Raw genomic sequence first — 21,385 nt, 5'->3', positions numbered from 1 at the left:
TCGCCTCCCGTCAGAGCGCTTATTGCCTTGGATACGGCCCGCGGCCGGCCGCCGCCTCGCCGCGGGGGGCAGGGGGGACCGCAGCGGCCAGTTCCCGCTCGAGCGCCCTCGCCGCTACTAACGGTTACACCAAGCGCCGCCAGCGCTCGCAAGGGGTGGCCTCGCGCCCCAGGCCGCACGCGGGAAGGCAGAGGGCGGCGCCTGCTGCCCGACCTCCCCCTAGCACGAGCGCGCGGCCGAGCGGGCCTTTAGCCCCACCACCCCGCCCCGCCCCCGCTCCCACCAATCGCGTCGCTCCCTCCCAGCCAGGGGGCGGGAGCAGTAGCGCCTAGCCGCTCGCTGACTGGCTGCCAGCCGCGGATCGTCACTAGGGGGCGGTGAGCGCACGGATTGGTTGGCGAGGAGAAGGGAGGCCGGCGCGATTCGCCGGTGCGGCGCACGTGACGCTGGTGGGGCCGTGACGCCCGCCGTGGCGGAGGGGCTCGGCTTGTCAGGTAGGTAGGTGCTGTGCGCGGCGCGGCGCCGCCGACGGTGCCGGCGTCCCAGCAGCCGCGCCGCGGCCGGGGGCGGCCCGCCCGCGCCGCCCCCCTTTCCCCCCCCCGCGCGCTGCCCGCCCGCGAGGCGGCCTTGGCGGCGGGCGCGTAGGCCCCGCGCGCCGCTTTACCTGCGGGCGGGGCGGGGCGGACGCCGGCGCCGCTCGCGCTCCCCCCTGAGGGAGCGGCAGCGGCAGCCGGAGGCCCCCGCGGCGGCGGCGCAGGGAGCGGTCGGGGCGCGGGGCTCGCCCGGCGGCGGCGGCGATGGCGGCTCCGCCCCGGCGGGGGAGGCAGCGCGGGCGGGAGTGGATCCCCGCCCCGGGGGCTGCCGCCGGGCCCGGCCGGGGCGCGGGGCCCCCGCGCGTTGGGTCGGGGCGGGCCCCGGGCCGGGACGTCCGGGCTCGGCGGCCTCCCCGGGGCAAAGGGAGAGAAAGGGCCGAGTCAGTCCGGCTCCCGCCGCGCCCGCCCCCGGCGGTGTCCGGGTTGCCCGGCCTGAGCGGAGGCTCCCTTGTTGTGCTGCTAGTGCACCAAGGCACGCTGGCCGGACTGTAACCGCTGCGGGGGAGCAGCGGGGAAGCCCCAGTGTGCCCCCTTGAACCTTTGCGCTCCAAATAAATGGAAAATAAGCCCCTGTTTTTCCTATAGTAATGCTATACAACTTAGAGACTTTTTTAACTTCGGATATGTTGGGTCTGGAGGCTGCACAGATAAGGACTTTGTGGTGTTACTCTACTGCCTTTCTTTTTGTGTGCCTTTTTTTGAATCCGGTATAAGTAAATGTGCTGTTTCTGTTCACGGGTTTGATATCGAAGGATGCTGAATGCGTATATATTTAGTATGTGCAGGCAAAAGATATTCAGAGGCATTAAAGATCCCTTTCTGTATTGGAACATGTTTTTGTTTTGTTTATATGTACATGCACATACACATCCCATGTGTGCATCTGGGATTTGTGTATTCTGTGAAACAAGCCAACCTGTTTTCTGTTTTTTCTAAACAGAGCCAGAAAGAAGCAGTATCTCCCCAATACTTGACATAACTTGTTTCCACTTTGTAGCAAACCTGCACAAAGTGAGTTGTATGTTCTGCTCTGTATCTTAATGCAACTTCTTTTAATAACTAGCGGTGTAAGAAAAACCTTGGCAGCACCTGGACCTTTTTGATTTAGGACCAAAAGTATTAACTGAATATTATTCTATCTTTATTATTGTACATACTGAGTTGTATATAATAAAGATGTAATTGCGGAAAAGATGACTGATAGACTTTGCTGCGTGTATGTGCCTGCTTTGGGAAAACTCAAGAAGGTGGAAAGCTCATACTTCTGAGCAGCTTATAACCTGTATGTGTTGTATGTTTCTCCTCTTGTAAATTCCTTTTTAATGTGTTCTAGCAGTTTATCAGTATTGTTATGCATTTAGAGTAGACATTATGGAATGTTAACCCCAAAAGAGTTGAGCTTTGGGGATACTACTTTGAAGCAAAGAATCAAGCCTAGTATGTACCAGGTTACTTTTTCACTGAGCAAAAGCTATGCTAATTATCACCAAGATCCTTTCCTGCTTTTCTGCAGCTATAACTTTTTTGTCACAACTGAATCATTCAAAGGAAGGTGGTTCTTCAGTTGATACTTGAATTCTCAATGTATAAAATGATCATTAAAAAACACTTTAATGAGACACTTCAAAGTAAAGACAGGCTGAAGGAGAGATGGGAGGATTTAAAAGTAGAGTGGTATAAAGGATGATTAGAGTGGGTCTTCTGTAAGAGAGAGAACATTTGCTTCACTGGGATAAGGAGCTTTAACGTGGGTAGCAAGAGTAAGCTCCCCTGAGTTGCACTTAAGTAATATAGGATTTACTGTTTCTGTACTTGAAAATGTTCTAAATTCAGTTTAGTACTTTATAGAATACAGAGGAGAGGTAGCACGAAGTAGACTCATCTCACACTGTTGCCTGAGGTGGGTTTATAGTGGTCTGTATTTTATCCATGTTGAGAACCTCTCCTCCTGTCCACGCTGCCTTGTCCACTTGCTGCTGCTTCTGGATGTTCTGGGAGCTGGGAACCAGCTGGGTGAAGGAAGGTATGTTGCCTTGTCAGCCTGAAGGCAGAGAAAGCTGGCAGGCAGCCCAGAGTTGCTCCATACAAGGAGATGGGCTAGCTGCATGAGGTCATCACTTCACAGGGAGGAGTTTTTTTTCAGTGTGTGGGAAGTGGGTCTAGGAAAAGGAAAGGGGATTCTTTTGCTTGGGGGGCGGGGGAGGAGCAGCAAGAGGAAAGAGGAGAGCTTCAGTTCATTCCAGCAGAAAGTAAACTGCATGTGTGCTTTTATCTTAAGATAAAAAAGACTTTCCACTTAATACTATCATAATTACGGTGTTGATGTATTTGCATTCTAAAAAAATGGATTTAGGAAACTTAAGCTGGGAGGATTATTATGCAGGAAGAATAGACTTGGGAATTGTTGAGTATTCACCACTTTATTAAGGAGTAGAAAGATTTAAAATATTATGTATGTAAATATACTGCAAGTTTCTGCTGTATAATGTTTGCATTAGGTCACTGCAGCATTTCTGCAGATTTATTTTGGAAACGTCTGTTAATAAGCAATGGAAATCTTATCTGTGTTTCCAGAGTTTGAGAGAAGATGGTTAACTTCTGTTTCAAAAGCTACATGTGCATGGTGGTACACAGTGTATAGAAAGTTTTAGAGGTAGTTCTTAGAAAGCAGCAAGAGTGCTTCTAAAATGGCTTTTTTGGTTTGGGTTTTTTTGTTTTTTTTTAAATTTTTATATCATGAAATTGTATTTGAGGGGATGACTTCAAAAATTTTTTAATTCTTAATGAAGATTTAAATGCAAAGTTCAGGTAGGTTGCAAATGCAAGGAATCTGAAGCAGCACGGATTTTTTCAGTCCTTTGTTTTTCTGATGATGATGAAATAAATTCCTGGTAAATTAAGGCTTAAGGTTGTTACTAACCTGAGTGCTCATATTGTGCTTTATAAGGTGGTTGTTCTACTTTGGATCTTGAGTCACCACATGGTATGTAGTCACCAGTTTCCTTTGTATTGCCACCTTTTTATGCTAACAGGAAAACGCTGAACTATTTAACTGCAAACAATTTCTAACTCACTTTCTCACATCTGAACTTGTTACTAACCAGCTTATTACACATGTACCAGTAATATGAGTATGAAGAGTTGTGTCCATACACTGCTATAACTGTATTGTGGTTCAGTGACAGCTCTCTTGCTGGTTGCACTAGGTTGTCAGAATTCCTAATCTTTGAAATTTATTAATTGGCTTCCAAGAACCTTGCTCCGGTTGCTGTATCTTCTCTATGTTGTCAACTTGTGCCTTGAGCAGCGAGGATCTTTCGTTAGGCTTTCTAATTCGATTGCTTTTCCTTTCTGCTGCGGGGAAAGTTACTACCTGAGCGAAGTCTTGAATTTATTTTCCTATTTGGATGAATATACAGTAATAGCTCTAGTAGTATACCGTGAAATATTTCCGTGACGCATTTCTGCATTAAGATTATCCCATCAGACTTGTGACTGATAAGGGAAAAAATGAAATGAAGATTGCCTGTACAGTCTTAATCTGGCCTTCAGATATGCTTTGTGATATTGCTTGCACAGTATTGCTGTACACTTGGAATCCCTGTCATAAGTGCCAGTAATTAAAATACTTTAAGTAACTACTTGATATTTTATCATATGCTACACACTTTTCTGTAAGGTATTCAAATTTTGATCTAAAGATGATTCTTTCACAAACTCTTATGTTACTTTCATCATTCAATCTTAATGCTTCCCAACCCTTTTTCATATTATGGGTTTGGAAGCTGTTTATGTTAATATGAGGAACTAAAACATTAAGAAATTAAGTATCAAAATAAATAATGATAAAGACCTAAGGAAAAATCAAGTACCCGTTAAGAAGGGACAACCTGTGAAAAGTTTGTGATTTACTGCAGATTATGCAAGAAATCTATGGCAGAAGCAAAAACAGATTCCAGAATAGTATTGAACTGCATTTATCACGAGGCCTTTGTTCCCTGAAGTTGCCTGTTCAGAACCTGGAAGATGTACGACTGTGGCAATGAGTGTGATGAGTTGTGAAGAGGAGCCCCTCGGATGGAATGCTGAGTCAACCCAGAGTCTTCCATCCTCTGGTAAATGAGTCGGGCGTTTATGGAGAAAAGTAGTATGGAAGTAATTGCATGATCACATAATATTTCGAAGAGAGTAGAATTTAGGTTTTTGTCCTCAATTTGTGAATCTGTTAATTTCACTACTTGATTGGTCAGCTTTGTTGTGTTTTTTCTAGCTCTGTCTGTAGATAACTTTTTCTTCAAAAAAAAAAAATTTGGGAAATCTTATTCCATACATTGGCAGTGTGATTGTGTTTAGAGTGTTTGCTGTTTCAACTAAGAATGGCAATAAGAAGTTGTTTTTCTCTGCATGAAACAGACCTGAGGGATGGGGCATAGGTCATTACCTATGTTTTAATACAGGCAGGACTAAGTTTGTTGCTTATTTGGTGCTGTAATACAAATAATATATTAAAAATGGCTCAGCTGGTGAGATTCTCCTAGCAAACCACAGATTTCACCCTGGGGGAACCTATCAGCAAATAAGAACACGATATTAAGATGAACCTTGCTAAACTTTGAATACCTAAAACTTGTCATATTTGCTATTAAATCCTGAAAGTTTGCTAAACTCTAGTAGGTAGGGGTATACTGCCAGTTTGTCTGTTAAAATATAGCTTTTGTGTGTTACCCAAAAGCTATCGTTTTGTTTGTTTGTTTGTTTTTCTTTTTTTAGTGTTTTGGGTTTCCTTGAGATAGCATTTGATTTCCAAGTGGTAGTTTCTGCATTGAAAAGTGTATGAATTCCTAATAGTATCTTGACTTCTAGTATCCTGGGGAAGTTTCAAGAGTTCCAGATCTGGGATGTAGTGAAATGAAGTGGCCAAGTTTTTAAATGTGACAGCTTGAACAATGATAGCAAGTACTGTGAATAAATAACGATTTTTAAAAACATTTGTCCTGTGCCTTCAGCAAGATGTTGTGAGAAATACTTTTGTAGCCAATTTTAAGGAAAATCATACAACTCTGGAGCACCCTTTATGCATTGTTTTGTTTTGAAATTTTACTGATTAAAAGATAAAAAGCATGGAAGCAGAGAAACATATACTTGTTTATTGTTGGTGTGTGTTGTTCGCATGTTGAAACCATGAATGGCATATTTTGTCCAAAGAGAAGACTCTTTTTCATCATTTCTGTGATACGTTTGCTTGCTAGTTCAGGAGGTATGGTAACTTCAGTTCACCGAATAAATAGAAGTATCTGGTTTGCCAAGTACAAAAAAAAAAAGTTAGCAGCGAAGTGCACAATTGCAAAAGCAAAGAATTGTAAAGATCTATAACAAAGATACAGGAAGACCTTTTTATATCCAAGTCTGCCTCTTTAGAGTGAGTAAATGTTGAAATTTGAGCAGGAAAACTCTAACCTGTGGATGTGGTTAGTAAATCTGAAGCTGCTAGATTACTATACTTGGTTGACATCTATCTTAAGTAATCTTCCAAATGATTCTGCAATGTGTCTGCAGTGTGGTCCACAAACACGTTACAGACTTAGCTGTTTCCAAAGTGGGGATTAAGCCTTCCTGTTCTAAAAATGAAATGTTAAGAGACATCTGCTTGTGTCTTCCTACATTATTTTTCTGAAATTAAGTGGGGATTTCAAGGTTAAAGATGCAATTAGTCAAATTCCCTTCAAGTGTCTCCGAGTACAGTAAAGCAAGGATTCCCAGAGGGATTTAAATAATTCTTGCCTACAATACAAACAGTCTTATCATTCAAAAGCTTTTTTTCCCAAGAATATCTGTGAATAGTGTTACGTACTAAAGAATGTTAGTCTCATGAATGAAAAGTTAGCTGCTTGCATGATTTCTGGAAAGAATACCTGTGATATCATGCTGAATGAAAGACTGAAGTTTTTAAAAAAAAAAAAAAAAAAAAAAGAGAGCGAGAAAGAAAGTAGTGCCTGTTGTGATCAAGTTAAATTAGGCTTACTCTTATGCGTGTAAATAAAAGTCCATATGAAGAATCTCTTTACTTCTGGCTCCATGTCCTGAAAACTGCAAATACAGAAGTACAATTTCTCTCATTTGCACTTGAGCACCATTTTTCCAGAGAGCTGAAAAGTAAAACATCCACAACTTTTAGCTACCTGTTAGAATATATGTTAATTAGAGCTTGTTCCATTTATATCTTTGCAAATGAAAATAATGCCTTTTAGAGAAAGCATTCTTTGTAACTGGGAAGGCTGCTGATATCCAAACAGAACTGACTGGATCTAAGAAGACGGGTAGGTTTTCTCATGTATCTTGAAAAGTTCTCTCTCAAAACACAAATGTGTTGAAATTTGTTGAGCACCTGATTTTGCATTCCAAGAAAGTTTTTTGAGATGGTGCAAATCCTCGTTCTAGTCTTATTGGTGCTTGTAGTTTTATAGTGGGAATTACTTTATCCCATTTAAAAGAAAGTAATCTCAATGAATATGTCTTTTCAGATGAGGAGCATGTTGGGGAAAAGTCACTCAGCTCAGGAAAGACAAATACAAACTTCAGGCAACACTGAATCACGTTATATTTTATATTTCCTGCAATGCAGCAGTTTGGAACATCAGCTAGTGGGAGTGAGGAGGTCAGGACTCTGTTCCTTATGGGGAAACAGTCGCTAGTTTTCTAGATAGACCTACAATGTAGTAGAATTACATTAAATATGACATAATGATGTCAAGGAAGTAAGTGACCTCAAGAAGACTGAATGAACAATGAGTTAACTGAGCAGAGTTTAATGAAGCAGAAGGATGTGATTAGTTTAATGAAGGAGGAAAGAAAAAGAAACAACCTGGCTGCTCTTTGAGTTTCTTTTCAGAGTGATAAATACTTGGAACTGGACTATTTTTCTCCTGAAGAGACCAATATGATCATATGTTACACACTAATGACTGCTTTTTAATGTAATTGTTTGGACAACAGGAGAGAAATTCTAGCTGATGTGGGGCCAGTAGAAAAATGAAAATGCTTCTAGTCCTTTAAAAGTATTTTGCATGTCCTGTGGATTGCAGGTACTCTGTAGCGGTTCTTAAATTTCCACATTTAACACAGTGGTTCTGGAAGAAGCTTCTTCTAGTATTCGATTTTCAGAGTTGAAACATGCAGCCATTAGATGAGTTTTGGAGAAGCTCTAAGAAGAGAAGAGGAAATTAGCTTGGTGTTAGTCCATGGTGGCATATGAGAGTCTTTCCTGCTACAATAAATCGTGGTTTTGACTATGCCTTGGTCTTCATATGCAGCTTATATATTCATATGTATTCATATACCTGTAGAAAAAGTTGAGAGAGTTTAGTACTTAGTTTGGATTAGTACTGCTTGGAAAGATGGGGCAGTGATACCTGTACAGCAGTATTGACATTTTTGCAGTCTCTGAAACACTTGAGAATAAAATAGTCTGTCTGACAATCTGGAGTTGTTCCTCAGAAATTATGGAAACTACCCATTGCAGTTTTGGAAGGTATGTTTTAGCTATGATAGAAGGAACACCATAAGAATATGGCTGTGGAAAGAAAAATAGCGCAGAGAGCACTGGAGACATTTGAGCATAATGTCTGCTAACTTACAATCATTTTTATCCGCCTCAGTGTGTTCAATCTATTCTTCCATTAACATGAAGCATGGGGGTGAACAAGCACTACAGAAGTGCAGAATTCAGAGTTCAATGAAAGTTCATCAGTCAGATCCTCTGTCTTTATCAAGGCCTTACTTTTCTTCAGTTTTATTTATAGCCTGGAGCTTAATTAACTATTATTATTAATTCCTGGAAAAATCCAAATCTTTATCTGTAAGCACCTGGAAGGTAAGAAAGAAACTGGGTGCATATTCAGTTTTTAAATGAGATGTGGATGCGCGTATTATTTTCTAACACGTGGTACTCACTTTTTCTGAGCTGAACTTGGGTGCTGCGCTGAGTCCTGAGACACAGTGGCAAAATATGCCTTGTGGCAGCCATCCTAACTCTGCTGTTGTTAACCTGTCACTGCCTTCACTTTCTTCTACTCTTCTGCCTGATGAAATGCAGTCTTGAGCCTTGCTATTTATCTGTGTCTGTGAGAATCTGCTACAGGATGGGGATACAAAACTGGTTGGGTAACAACACCCAAAGAAGAGCACATGCCACATGCTTCACTACCAAAATGCTGGGGGATTGCCTACATCTCTTAGCATTGCATTGTTTTCGCAAGAGACCTAAGATGACAAAATAAAGACCATGCTGAGAAAGTTTGCGGACAATAGGAGGCTGGGAGTGACTGCAAGCGTGGTGGAGAATGAGATTCAAATTTGGAAGAATCTTGACAAATTGGAGACATCATCTATAATAAAGTAGGGTGTAGTTCAGTAAGCACAACTACAGCGTGTTACCTGTAGGCAGGACTTGCACAGATACAAGATAGGGAAATAACAGGCTAGGGAGCAGTCCTGTAGAAAAGGACCGGGGATTTGTGGATCACAAAGAAAGAAAGACTTAATATCATGCTGTTGTGGAAAAGGTCAATGTACTTAGACAAGCACTTAAAAGACACTTATGGTAATCTCTGCTCTTCTCAGAGTTGGTAGATCCTCCAGTCCGCCACTCTTCTAGGCTCGGAATCCCAAGAGAGATGGGGAACGACTGTTCAGAGTTCAGAGGACAGCAATTGTCTAGAATATAATGATCTTAAATGAAAGATTAAAAGAATTGGGATTGCTTCAGCAAAAAAGGGGATACTCCATTCTCACTGTTCTTCAGTAAGGGGTTTTACCTGGAGCATAGATTTACTTACCTGAAGATAAAATTTGGGCATCAGGAGATGCTTTCAAATGCTAAGGGCAGTGGAATACTAGGTCAGACTGAGAAGATTGAGGCTTGACATAAATCTTCCTGCCCCAGGCAGGTATATGTGGCTCTTTGGTTGTAGGAAAAGGAATTAGATGGAGTCTTTAGGTCATGTGCAGTTTTTTATTTGTGAATCTCTTAGTAAATTACTTTTATCGCATCTATTACTTTCATTTGCATGTGTGAAGAAAATTCCAACAGGTCAATGAAAACCCGGTGCATCCGAAAAAAAGGAAGGAAAGGTGATATAGCTCCAACCATTTACTTCTAAACAGAGAGTCTAAAGGTTATTTCCTGGGCTTTTATCTGGTTTAGATTTTGTTTTTGTAGTACTGATGACTATACATCCTATTCTTTGATGGAGTTCACTGTTTCTTATTCTCATGTATTTTTAATAAGACCGCAACTGCAAGAGGTGCTGGAAAAATCCTTGTCTTCATACAGCTGCAGGGTAAGAGAATGAGAGCGTACTGTGAGGAATGCTGTGTGCAATCAAGTGAAGTCTGTCTAGCTCAATATTGTGTTTCTGCTGCTGGCTACTATCAGATAAAAAGGGAAAGATGCCACAGGTGTGAGATGATAGTTGCTCTGACGTAGCTTTCCTGCTTTTGTGGCTTAGAGACATCCCGAGATGGAAGCTGCGTTGTATTTAACAGACCTTTTTTCATGAATTTGTGTAATAATTTTGAACCTGCTTATTTCTTGGCCTCAAAAATGTCTTGAGCCATTGAGTTCTCTCATGTAATTATGTACTAGGTGAAGAATTACTTAAGAACAACTTTTTAAAAATTCCTGTGTTCCTATGTTCTTCTGGGAAATGCTTCAAACATTTGACATATCGTGTCGCTTTGTGCTGTCACTTTTTTATACTTTAATCTGAGGCTTTCCCATTAGTTGTTTGTTTTGCAAGCTAAAAAATTCTCTTCACTTTCTTTGTGCAGAAACTGTTCCATACTCTGATCAATATTGCCCGTGTTTTTCTGATGCTTTGTTTTTCTTGAGATAGAATAAATAAAAGATACAAGAGAACCATGAATTTATCAGCTCCATAAGAACATGTTATTTTCTTTCTTCCTTTCATAAAGATCTCATATTCTGGATGGTTTCTAACCTGACCACTGCTAAGTATTGAACAAATGTTTTCAAAGAAGTATGTTCAGAGAATGCAAGACCATCTTCCTGAGTGGCATTAAACAACTTAGCACACAGCGCTGTGTGCTATGTGGCTAGAATTCTCCCTCCTGATGTATTATATTGGATTTATTGATGTGAAATTTCACCTGCTGTTTCATATGCCTGTTGCTCTGTATTCTTCTGCAGCTCTCTGTAATCAAGTCTCATGAGGTTTTACTTACTCATTATAATCACGTATCATTTGCAAGCTTAAGCACAGATGATACGTGAAATGATAAATATTAAGGTGGCCGTTCTGACCAGCAGTACAGGTCCTAGCACTGATTCTCCTGAGGCTTGTGACTCCCTCCCTTGTGAATCTTTGTGAAATCTGAATCCTCATGATCTTCATTTCTGTAAGAGCTCTCCATGAGACACTTCAACAGAAACTTTTTAGAATTATTTTGTTCACTACTACTTGTAACACCTTTGCCCATCTGCTCCTCGACTCCTTCAAAGAAAAGTGGGGAAGCATGACTTTCCAGTACAAAAGCTGAGTTGTTCCCTACCACCACCATTGTTTTGGTCTAAAAATTTTTATTATAGTTTTAACCACTTTGTCTAGTGTGGAAGTCAGACTCTATGTTGTACTCCATTTGTCTTTGATTAGGTCACCTTAACCCTAAGTTTGTGCAGAGTTAGTAGAATGGCCATTTCAGCCTTGGTCCTTAAACGCTTCTATTGAATAGTGTCTGGTTCTGGTGAATCCTCATCATTCAATTGATATTTTTTACATGCTTTACTGGTGCTTCAGCTTGAGAGAATACCATATATATTCCCCCGTACAAAGAGGATCAGGTGAGGGATTGGCTTTTACTGCCTCAGCAGTAATTTCAGAAGACAAGAATTTGTCTGGCTTTTCTCCTGTAGCCTTCTCTTCTTTTAACTCCCTTTTAAAAAAATATATCTTATAGTTTATTCCTTTGACCATGGTTACATTGAGGTAGCAAGCTGTCTGTAACTATGAGATTCTGCTATGTTCAAGCCTGGAGACAGCAACAGGAATTTTGTTCTGTAACGTTTTATTGCTCTCTTACAAGTAGCTGTATAGTTTGCTGGAAAAAGTTCATTGTACTTCCCTGTTTTAGCTAGTATACCCCATCAATTACTCCGGTATGAGAAAGAGTTTGTATAACCAGTGTTCGGTTTGGACTTTTAAATCCTACTGGTGACTTCTATGCAGATGGAAATGTGGACATGTATATGAAAAGGCAGCTGTAACTGAAGTGATTATAAAGGGAAGTTGGCTTTGCATTTTGTTTTTAAATTGACGAACAAAAATGTCTTTTCTTACGTATGTAATAGGATATATAATGAAGAACATTGTGGTTTTCTTCTGTGTGCAGAGAGCAGAAGATACAGTTTGTCTGGGCTTTTTGAGTGGCACCAATCCGTAATTTATGTTAATAAATGGGGTTTTCAGAAAGGAGCATTTAACCACCTGCAATTCTTTGACATGTGCTTAAAATCTTCAGGTGCTGGTGGTAACCGGGCTTTCGCTTTCATGAGTACCATTAACACTAAGAAAGGGGGGGAAAACCTGTTACTATCTAGTGGTGTTCTGCTGTTTCTGCCTGGTTTGTGTTTGTGATGGGAGGACTGGAACCAAATTTACCATAATGTTTTACTCTTATGTAATTGAATTTTGATTTTTGGAACTTCTCACAAGAATTTGTGCATCTGGTATTAAACGTGTGGTGAATTTTGTAATGTTTCTAGCCTGATGTGTTAGTTATCTCCTTTCGTATTTGCCTGCATAGCTGCTGTTTCCTTGAAGTAACTGAATGCAAGCATCACTTAGAGTCTTTCCTATTTTTGGTCATGGAGAAGTGGAGGTTTTGTATTTGTATTAGGAAGCGCTTAGTTTCTAGCATGTCACTAAGTAAACTGAAAGTAATCCTAAATAATGTCTGCTTGAGTAGGAACTAAAACTAACCCTGGTGCTTTGTTTTAAATAATGGAAATCTGCAAAGCACTTCTCTTTTCTTCACCCTTCCACACTGAGTCTGTCTCTCTTTTCAGTTTTGTTTAATGTATTTAATTTCTTAAAAGGCACGGCTAAACAAATATAGAATGCCTCATCTAAAGATTTAATTTTAAACTGGTACAAGATTGTATGTGAACACTTAATTGATCCAGAAGTGGCTTATACAGATTAGCTGGCAGCTACAAGCAGTATGCAAAGCTTGTATATGAAAATAAGAAAAATAACAGAACTGCAAAGATCCAGCCTCATTTCTCAGTTTGCTTCACAGAATTTGTGTTCTCCAGTTGCAGCTTGAATTTTGAGTGCTGCAGTCTTTTTAACTCTCTCACCTCTTGCTATTCAAGGTATTGGAGTAATTTGAGAATTTGTAAAGAAATTTCAGTGTCATGGTCACTTTCACACTTGCCACTTGTTTCTTTACAGTCTTTTGAAAATACTGCTATTAACTTTCTTTGCCTTATAATATCTTCTAATCACCCATGCTTCTCCTTTCCTTATTAACTGGCTTCCTTTTCGTTTTATCAAGGGCAGAATTCATATGTTCACAAATAAATGAATTTATCTGATTTTCCAGGTATAATACACTCCATCATAAGAAAAGAAATTCCAATAACTTTAAAAGATAACTGTCTTGAGCTCCATATAGAAGTTTTGTATAGGCAAAGTTATTTCTAGCCTCAAAATCGTGTGTATGAAGTGATAGCATAATACTACTCGCAATCATTTGAGGAATCTTTGCTCTTCCTATTTCCTTCCAACTGTATTTTTTTTAAATCTATCTTCTGATAATAATCTGAAAATGCAAAGCAACATATCAGAATTGAATTTTTGCAACGTATTGTAAAGTAAATGCTGGAACAAAGTAAAAAAAAAACTATATATGATCTCTTTTTCTTTCACAGAGTTCCTAGAAAACAAAAGAATATTCTGGAAAGTGAAAGTCAGAAGCAGCAGCTGCTGGTATAAAGAAAAGTGTACGAAGGATCGTTTTTCAGAGAAAATTTGTTAAGGTATGTGAGCTGTGTTTTGCAGGAATGCTTTCCTGCGAATAAGCTGCTTGTTTGCCTTGGATAAACCAGTATTTCAGACCGATTTTGAGGTGATCAGGCCACCTTTAGATTACCACGTAACATGTTAGCAGTAGCTCTATGGAAGCATTAACTCAGTGAACTTATTAACTCAGTTGATGTTTCATACAGCTAGCATCAAATGCATATATAGACAATAGTTTGAATATGTGATTAGTCTAAACAAATGATAGCTAAAGTATGTGTCTTATGTTTCATGGTCTTTCTTGTACGTTCCAGGAGTAGATCTTTTCAATTATTCAATTTCAATTACATATTTCAATCATTTAATAGTCTAATTTTTATTTGGGGCATAGGGGAAGGGATAAGAATGATTGTTTTCCTTTTTTAATGGAGTATAACTACTGTAAACTTCATATTCAGAAACTGAGATAGACTGTCTTGAAAATTGATCACCTGTTGTAAATGTGTTTAAATCTGTTCTAAAGCCTTGAATTTGAGCATCTGTTTCTCCTGAATCCAAGTCCTCTTCCTTTTCTCTTTTCTGATTAATCTGAATGTTTTGAATAGGGCTGCAAAATATGTACCATGCTGACTTGGAGCCCGTGTAGGTTTAGGATCATGGGATTTGATAGAATAGGAGTTGATCACGAGCCAGTGTGATCCTCTCAGCGTACCATTCCCATTCCATATTCCTCCTTCTTGAGGGTCCAGGTGTGCTGTGCTACCCTGTTCTGAATTAAACTGGAGGCCAGGCTTGCTTCTGGTTTGTGGTTTATCAGTTGCCTACCTTGGCCTGGAAAGCTCTAAATATGTGGGCTGTCATTCAGATTATTAACTATAAGTTTCAACTGGTGCACGTGGATCCATCATTTTAAGATTAACAGTCACATTCCCAGATACGTTTCATGGCAATATATAATAGAATCCATGAGCCACAAGTTGTTGCAAGGGCAGGAGAATATTCCGAGTAAGTATTGTTTTATAAGTGCTCTATTCTTCCCTACTCGTTTGCTTTTGGTGGTTGTCAGAGACACAGGATACAAGGCTAGATGGGCCAGTGATCTGACCCAGTATGGGTCATTCACATGTGGCCAGGGTGGGTTGCAGTCTTTAAATTAGATGTAGATGTGAAAAGTACTTTCTTCAGAGTTGTTGCTGATTCCAGGAAGACTACTAATGCTGGAATACTGGCTCTGTTTGTTTCAGTACTGAAGAATTATGTGACTGTTATTGAAGATTTTCAGTGACATACTGGCAAAATTTAACACTGCTTAGTCTGGAATCTTACTCTTGGTGGTAGTGATTGAGATCGCTCGTAGACCATATTTGGTAACTTAAATTCTGAACTATTCAAGGAATGGTTCCTCATTCGCAGTATATTATTAAATGTACATTGGTAATTTACTTGTCTTTGTTATTTTGAAATGGAATCTTAAAAAAATTATGTCCTACTTTCTTAGAATTGGCTCTGGAATATATTTTAACTGTTCATACTTACCAAATATTGATGGCTAATTTTCACATCCAGTAATTTTATAGTGAGATTACATCTGATTTCAAAATAAAGATTAAACTAGCTGGAACTCAGTTGCACTGTCTGGTGCCACTGGGATTTTGCTGCTTTTGCAAAACGTGCTAGACCTCTGTTTGAGACTTCACTGACATGTCAAATTATGCAAGCATTGTTCACTTGTGGAAAAAGAAATAAACATCGTGGGCATCTATGAAAGGAAAGACTTATTTACAGTAAGGGTAAGCAATTCTTGAAGGTTCTCTTCTGTAGTAATTTGTGATTTCATGTGCTGGTAGTCATCAGTTCTTCATCTAGCTAATTTAAAGCATGATGCCAGTCTCTACTTTTTGTCCTTTCCTCTAAGATAAAATGTTCTTCTTTTTTTTTTTTTTTTTTGAGAAACAGGTTTTTCCTACTTTCATGCCTTTTTTCTTTTTTTTTTTTTTCCATGTTTTCTGCATTGGAGTAGGAAGTACCTTTCCTTATCTCCTACTGGTTCCATAGTAAATCTTTTCTGAATTTAGGTTTTGTTTTGCGCTTCTCAGTTTTACCTCTAGTTTGTGGTTGCAAAATCTGGGTAAGAATCTTTGTCTTGCGTGTTCAGCACTACCATTATAATACTGTGTTGAGAAGCAAAAAAAAAATGGAACCACTAATATTTCTTCCCTAATCCAGTAACTGTGGTTGTGGGGAAGCACAAGAGGAACAGACCACGAATAGCAGACAGGCTTGCTCACTGTCCTTAAACAGCATCTCCTGTTGCCACGGTTAGAGGCAGAGCACTGGTCTAAATGGATCATTGGTCTGACCCACTAAGGCATCTATGAAGTCATCTGTGTACGCTGGTGAATATCAAATCTGGAAAAATACTCGTATATATTGATGCCAGCTATTGTCTATGTATGCAGGCATCTCACAATGTAAGCTGAAAAAACTAATCCTTACTTACTGAAGGGAGACTTGGCAAGCTGGAGAGCAATGTTATTGGATCTTCTGTTCTATTGATTTTTTGTGATCTTATGGCTCCATAGTCAGTAGAAGCTGACTGAAAGATGCTGAGAATACTTCCTCCATCCCTCACCCTCTTGCTTTTCAAGTAAAAGATGGAGGCTAGGGTAAAAGAAAAGAAAAACAGCACTCTGCTAGTAGTACAGGGTCAGGCTTGGTCCTGAGATTCAGCTCCTATCTGTTGTGATTCTGGAAGCTAAAAAAGTAAAGATACTAGTTTTTCTCACAACTCTTAGGTATGTGGTAGGAGAAAAATCAGCTTGGTCGCAAAGGTAGATATAGATCTAAAGGGTGTCAAAAAATAAGAAGCACCAGTCACGTTGAAAAGTAGATGCTTTAAGATTTTTTTCTTTCTTTCCTTCATCTTGCTAAAATATTAGTGTTTTTCCAAGACTGTTCCTAAACTTTAACTGTAAAAATATTATCGTTACTACAACTAAAAATGACAAATCCTTTATTTAGTATTGCTCTTTTTCGACAGAGCTCCTAACCATAGTGAGATTTCTGGCTAGAATGTGGTGATGAAAGTTTGTAACAGAATGTGCTAGAATTAAGGTTACTCATATAACCTTGATTTGCCTCCATTGTATATGTGCATAATAACATGATGCTGTTTTTATTTTCTTTGTGGAATTTTTGTTTCTTTTGGTACATAGCAGGGCTTATATTCTGAGAATAAATACATACTGGATGCAGCTTCTTTCTATAACTTGCGGGAAGAACTAACGGAGGCAGGAAGCTGCGGGAAGAGAAAGAATGATTTTGGGAGTAAGGCTACTCTGGAGATACAGTGGTTGTGCTGTTATTGCCATGGCATGTGTCGTGTTGGACAAATCATATATAGGAAAGATTGCCCATGTGATGACTGTTGTTCATTTTCTGATAATCAACTTGGAAGTTGTAGGTTCTGATTTGCAGAAATTTTGTGTGGTAGCTGAAGCCAATTACGTCTTTGTTCTGGATGTTTAACATGCTAAAAATGCTAGGCACTCTGAAAAGTCTGTCTTTAAGCCTTGCAAATTAGGCATCCAGTATTAGCTGATACAATGTTGACATTAATTTCTGCATCTTAGTTGTCTGTGTTTTAAAAAAAAAAAAAAAAAAAAGAAGAAGTATTAGTCTTGCTTCACCATGTGCCATGCGCTGTTAGGAAGATAAATCTATTAACATTTGTAAGGCACTCGGCTAATTTAAACGCCAGCCAAACGCATATGAAGAAACTGGTCCTTGTGCGTTGAACGAACTAAGGCTTGGCTGGAGTGTGGGAATTGGTGAAAGAGCAGTGCAGAGGGTATGTCTGTGCTGTGGTCTAGTGGTGTAATTGTAGTTCGTGTAAATTTGTCACCTGATTTGAAGCTGATTAGTATAGGGACAGGTTTTTGATGAATACACAGAAAATGGGTGTTCAGCTCACAGTACAAAACCTATGCGAGTCTGTGGAAATTACTCCTATGTGTGGGCTCAGCTGTTTTGTGATGTGGTTGCAGGTGTATCGTGTCAGAGGCAAGCTCAGACATGTGTCTGTGACCTGAGGTTGTGCTATAGTATTTCATAAGAACAGGGTTCAGTATTTATTATCTGGTTATCAAACGCCCGTTTAGTGCAATGAGACTAGGCTGCCTTGGGGGAAAATAGTATGAAATTAATCCCTCAGGATGTGAGAGGGAGTAACATAAGGTTGCATGGCAAACGTGATTTGAGTTATTTTCTCGTATTCTGTATGTTTTGAGTAGTTAGGAACAAACTAGCTAATCATGTTCCAGTTATCCGTTTCCCAGACAGAGATGCAGTACCTCAGAGCTGATGGCTTCTTTACACTTCTCTGTGCTCTCAGGACAATATACACAGGACTCAAATATTTGGGGTCACTAGGAGTGAAGCAATGCAGTTGGGTGCTCTTGTCTGGAGATATTTAATCAAGTTGATAAATATAGGTAACTATGTGAACTGGTCTCTCATATCTGTCTTAGAGGCTTCCATGTGTTCCCTCATAACCCTACTTGGAGTTAGGGAGATAGTGTTATAATGCTACGTTTTACAGACAGGAAACTGAGGGACGCAAACTGAAATTGAGCTGAAAATCCAAAGCAACATGTAGGACCTGAGATCTCTTCAAGTGCTTGATTGCTGTTCTAACCAGCGTGCTGACCTTCCTTCCAGTTTGTGTCCGGGTGGGATTTGTACAGTTGTGCTCAATTTTATGGTTATGTTACTTGAGCGTTTAGATGTTAATAGGTGCTCTTTGTAACACAAGTTTTTCTTTCTGTATGTTTCTCATGAATCTTATTCTGCTTTCAGATGTGGTAAAGAGGCTATCTTGTCACCTGAATGGTATACAGTGCCTTAAAAAATGGGGTTTGGAAGTGACCTGAAGTATTCTCATGATGCTTTATTAAAACTGCAAGATTGGGAACTACGACTGCTTGAAACGGTGAAGAAATTTATGGTCATGCGAGTAAAAAGTGATAAAGAGTATGCCTCCACTTTACAGAATCTTTGTAATCAAGTAGATAAAGAAAGCACTTGTCAACTGGATTATATCAGCAATGTGTCCAAGGTAAGAAGAAGGTATTTTGATTTTGGAATATCCTTAGAAATCAGCAGTATTGGGCGGGGGATGGGGGTAGTTTGGATTCCTTGTCTATTTTTTTGTAAGTAACAAAGTACAGCTTTTTTTTTTTTATTTTAAAATGCGCTACTGAAGTGTGTCACAAGAACTATTTCTTTCCTGGCTGCTTTGCCAAGTAATTATATTTTGTATTCTGTCTACTTCATTTGAAGGAAAATGGAATGATAAGTGGCCTAGCTCAAAATAGTGTGTCTGTTGGATTCCTGTTGATTCAGCTCCTTGAGACTTACTGCTGGCAGTGTTTAAAATGAGCTTCTTTTAGCCCCTCAGGGGAATATGCAGAAGTCAAGCTCCGTTCTTGCTTTAAGAGCAATAAAATAACTAGAATTCTGAATTCTGAACTTCAGTATTTTAGGTTCCTGGGTTGAGCCACCTGCTTTTTTTTTTTTTTTTTTTAAGTGTTTGGAAAGCAGTGTGCAGTAGTGAGCTTTTCTTTTAAAACAGTTAAATAGGAACTATTGTTTGTGCTATATAGAATTAGTGAACAGAAATAGAAAAGTGCCAGGAAACCGAGAGAGAGCCTAGCATTCCAACTGTTGTTCGCACCATAGTATGTGTTGTAAAAACAAAACATTAATTCAGGATGTTTCTCATAAGTTGTTTAAGCACAATTTTATATCCAATGTGTTTATATCTAAATTTATCTTGACTTTTCATGAAAGTAAGGCTGTCGTCTCTCCAAGTTATTAATTGTTGGATTTAGAGTAGGTGCAACAAAGGTAATGATGAAGCAAGCTTCCTCCATTTAACCTGATGGTTAGCTTCACTCCTGACTTGGATTCCCTCCTGACTAAAGAAAACAATTCTGTTTTAATGGCTTATTCAATCTTTGGCCCTTTTGCTGTAGCAGTGGTTACAACTCACTTCAGTCTGGCATAAATCCTGATCTCCTGCTCTGCAGGACAGCACCCTGTTTTTGCTCAGGCTAATGTTTAGACAAAGCAAGTTTTTTACTTACTGGGCTTATGGAGATGCCACTTGAATGCTAGCCATGGCATAGGAGTAGGAAAATGACTGGTCCTTTAGCGGCTGTCTAGATTTAACTGGGTTAAAGTGACGGTGCGTATGATTTGAAAGCTGTGCCGATATAGCTAGCCTGTTTCACATGCCCCAAAAGTAGCACCGCATAGTGTTTAGCTCTACCAAATTCTTTTTGTTGCCCTCCTTGCCATAAGTCTTGTCTTTTAGATTTACACGCTATCTTTTTTCCATCTGTGCGTTTTGATGGTGTATTTGGAATGCTTCTCAGCCAGTTGTTTCTCATACAGAGTTTCTTATAGATTTTTGTTAGCTAAGTTGTTATGATTTTGGTAAACTAAGATTCAAACATTTTCAGTAGGTTAAGAATGGCAGAAGTCAAAATATTTTTAAAGCTTTCTACACCATGTATTTTATACTGTTGGATTGCAACATTTTCAACAGAATTATTGGTGAGGTGGTTAATTCTTGCCATTGATGCCCCAGTAGAGCTGCTCTTGTGTGCCAGTAAAGCTGTCCTGCAGTTCTTTTAGGCAATGAAACTGAGTATGGCTTAGGGCTAGGACAGTAAAGGAGAACAGGCATAAGTGTATTCAGCATTACAACCCTTAACTTTTAGGTGGTCGACTCAGTCTAGCACAGTTTATGTCAATGCTGTGCGCATCTATGTTTTGTGGGGGGGGGAGAGGGAAGGCTGAAGATGATCTTCAGCCATTTTCTTCTCCATTTGCACGGAGGCATCCATGTCATGTCTTCATCTTGTTTTGGACATTGTTTGGGCAAAGTTGTTCTTTTAGGAGTTGCTCTGCTCCTTTTTTCTTTTCTTTTTTTTTTTCTTTTCTTTTCTTGTAATGAGGTGCTGTTTTTCTCCCAGACCCCACCTGGATCTCTGTACATCTTTACATAACAGCAAAAATATTCAGATGCTACTGGCAAGTCTTTTGTATGGGCTTGCCCTGAAATTTCATCATTAAGATTGTGTAGCAATATATTATTTTCTCACTGGTTTTGGCAGTTAAATTGTCTGAATTATTGCTTGATTACTTTGCTCATGTCATTCTGAGTTACTTTGCTATTTCATTATACCTTTTCTCTTGTTCTGGCCGAGTGTTTTACAGAACCCAAAATCTAACCACTTATTTTGGGGCATAAATCTTGCATCTCGTAAATTTAAAATACTGTACATGTATATTTGATGTTTTGGTGTTATGTGACATGAAAAAATAAATACAAGAGAGTATCTCTAATCTTTTATGCTTTTATTTTCTTAAGTATACTGCAAGAGTGAACACAGAGAGATGGTGTTTGGGCAAACGTGTCCTATTTTTTAATGAATAGGCAGTAAACTTGCTGGAAGGCACAAGGCAGCAACCAGTAATGTCAGAAAAGCAGAATTTTAAGTGCTTCCCATAAGAATTCTTTGGTTTCTATGTCTAAAAAAATACTGTGAAAACAAACAATATTTTATTTCCTTGCTTTTGATACATTGTGTTGGGGATTTTTTCTGTGAAAGGAAATGCTTTGCCTTTTCTGCTATCTGTCCCCACCCAGCTGCTTTTCTATATCCTGTATAAATCTCAATTTTT

At 39.5% G+C, this 21,385-nt stretch overlaps 1 protein-coding gene across 6 annotated transcripts in view; it reads left to right on the top strand.

Annotated features, from left to right (window-relative positions):
* The first annotated feature begins 387 nt into the window (after positions 1 to 387).
* The window catches only part of LOC104140171 (tyrosine-protein kinase Fer), a 179,602-nt gene continuing 158,604 nt past the window's right edge, over positions 388 to 21,385 (top strand). For 4 of the 6 annotated variants that reach the window (XM_068924629.1, XM_068924634.1, XM_068924633.1 and 1 more), the window contains exons 1-3: positions 388 to 494; positions 13,543 to 13,650; positions 18,491 to 18,749. In XM_068924629.1, the coding sequence (XP_068780730.1) occupies positions 18,543 to 18,749 (207 nt within the window). In that variant the 5' untranslated portion in view covers positions 388 to 494; positions 13,543 to 13,650; positions 18,491 to 18,542. Of the gene's footprint in view, positions 495 to 3,540; positions 3,577 to 4,510; positions 4,709 to 13,542; positions 13,651 to 18,490; positions 18,750 to 21,385 lie in introns of all 6 variants that reach the window. The other 2 variants (XM_068924630.1, XM_068924631.1) reach the window with 2 other exon arrangements.

The sequence above is a fragment of the Struthio camelus genome, chromosome W, assembly GCF_040807025.1.
Source record: "Struthio camelus isolate bStrCam1 chromosome W, bStrCam1.hap1, whole genome shotgun sequence".
NCBI classification, from domain to species: domain Eukaryota; kingdom Metazoa; phylum Chordata; class Aves; order Struthioniformes; family Struthionidae; genus Struthio; species Struthio camelus.
The sequence above is the reverse complement of the archived record's forward strand: the minus strand, read 5'-3'. Positions and strand labels throughout refer to the sequence as shown.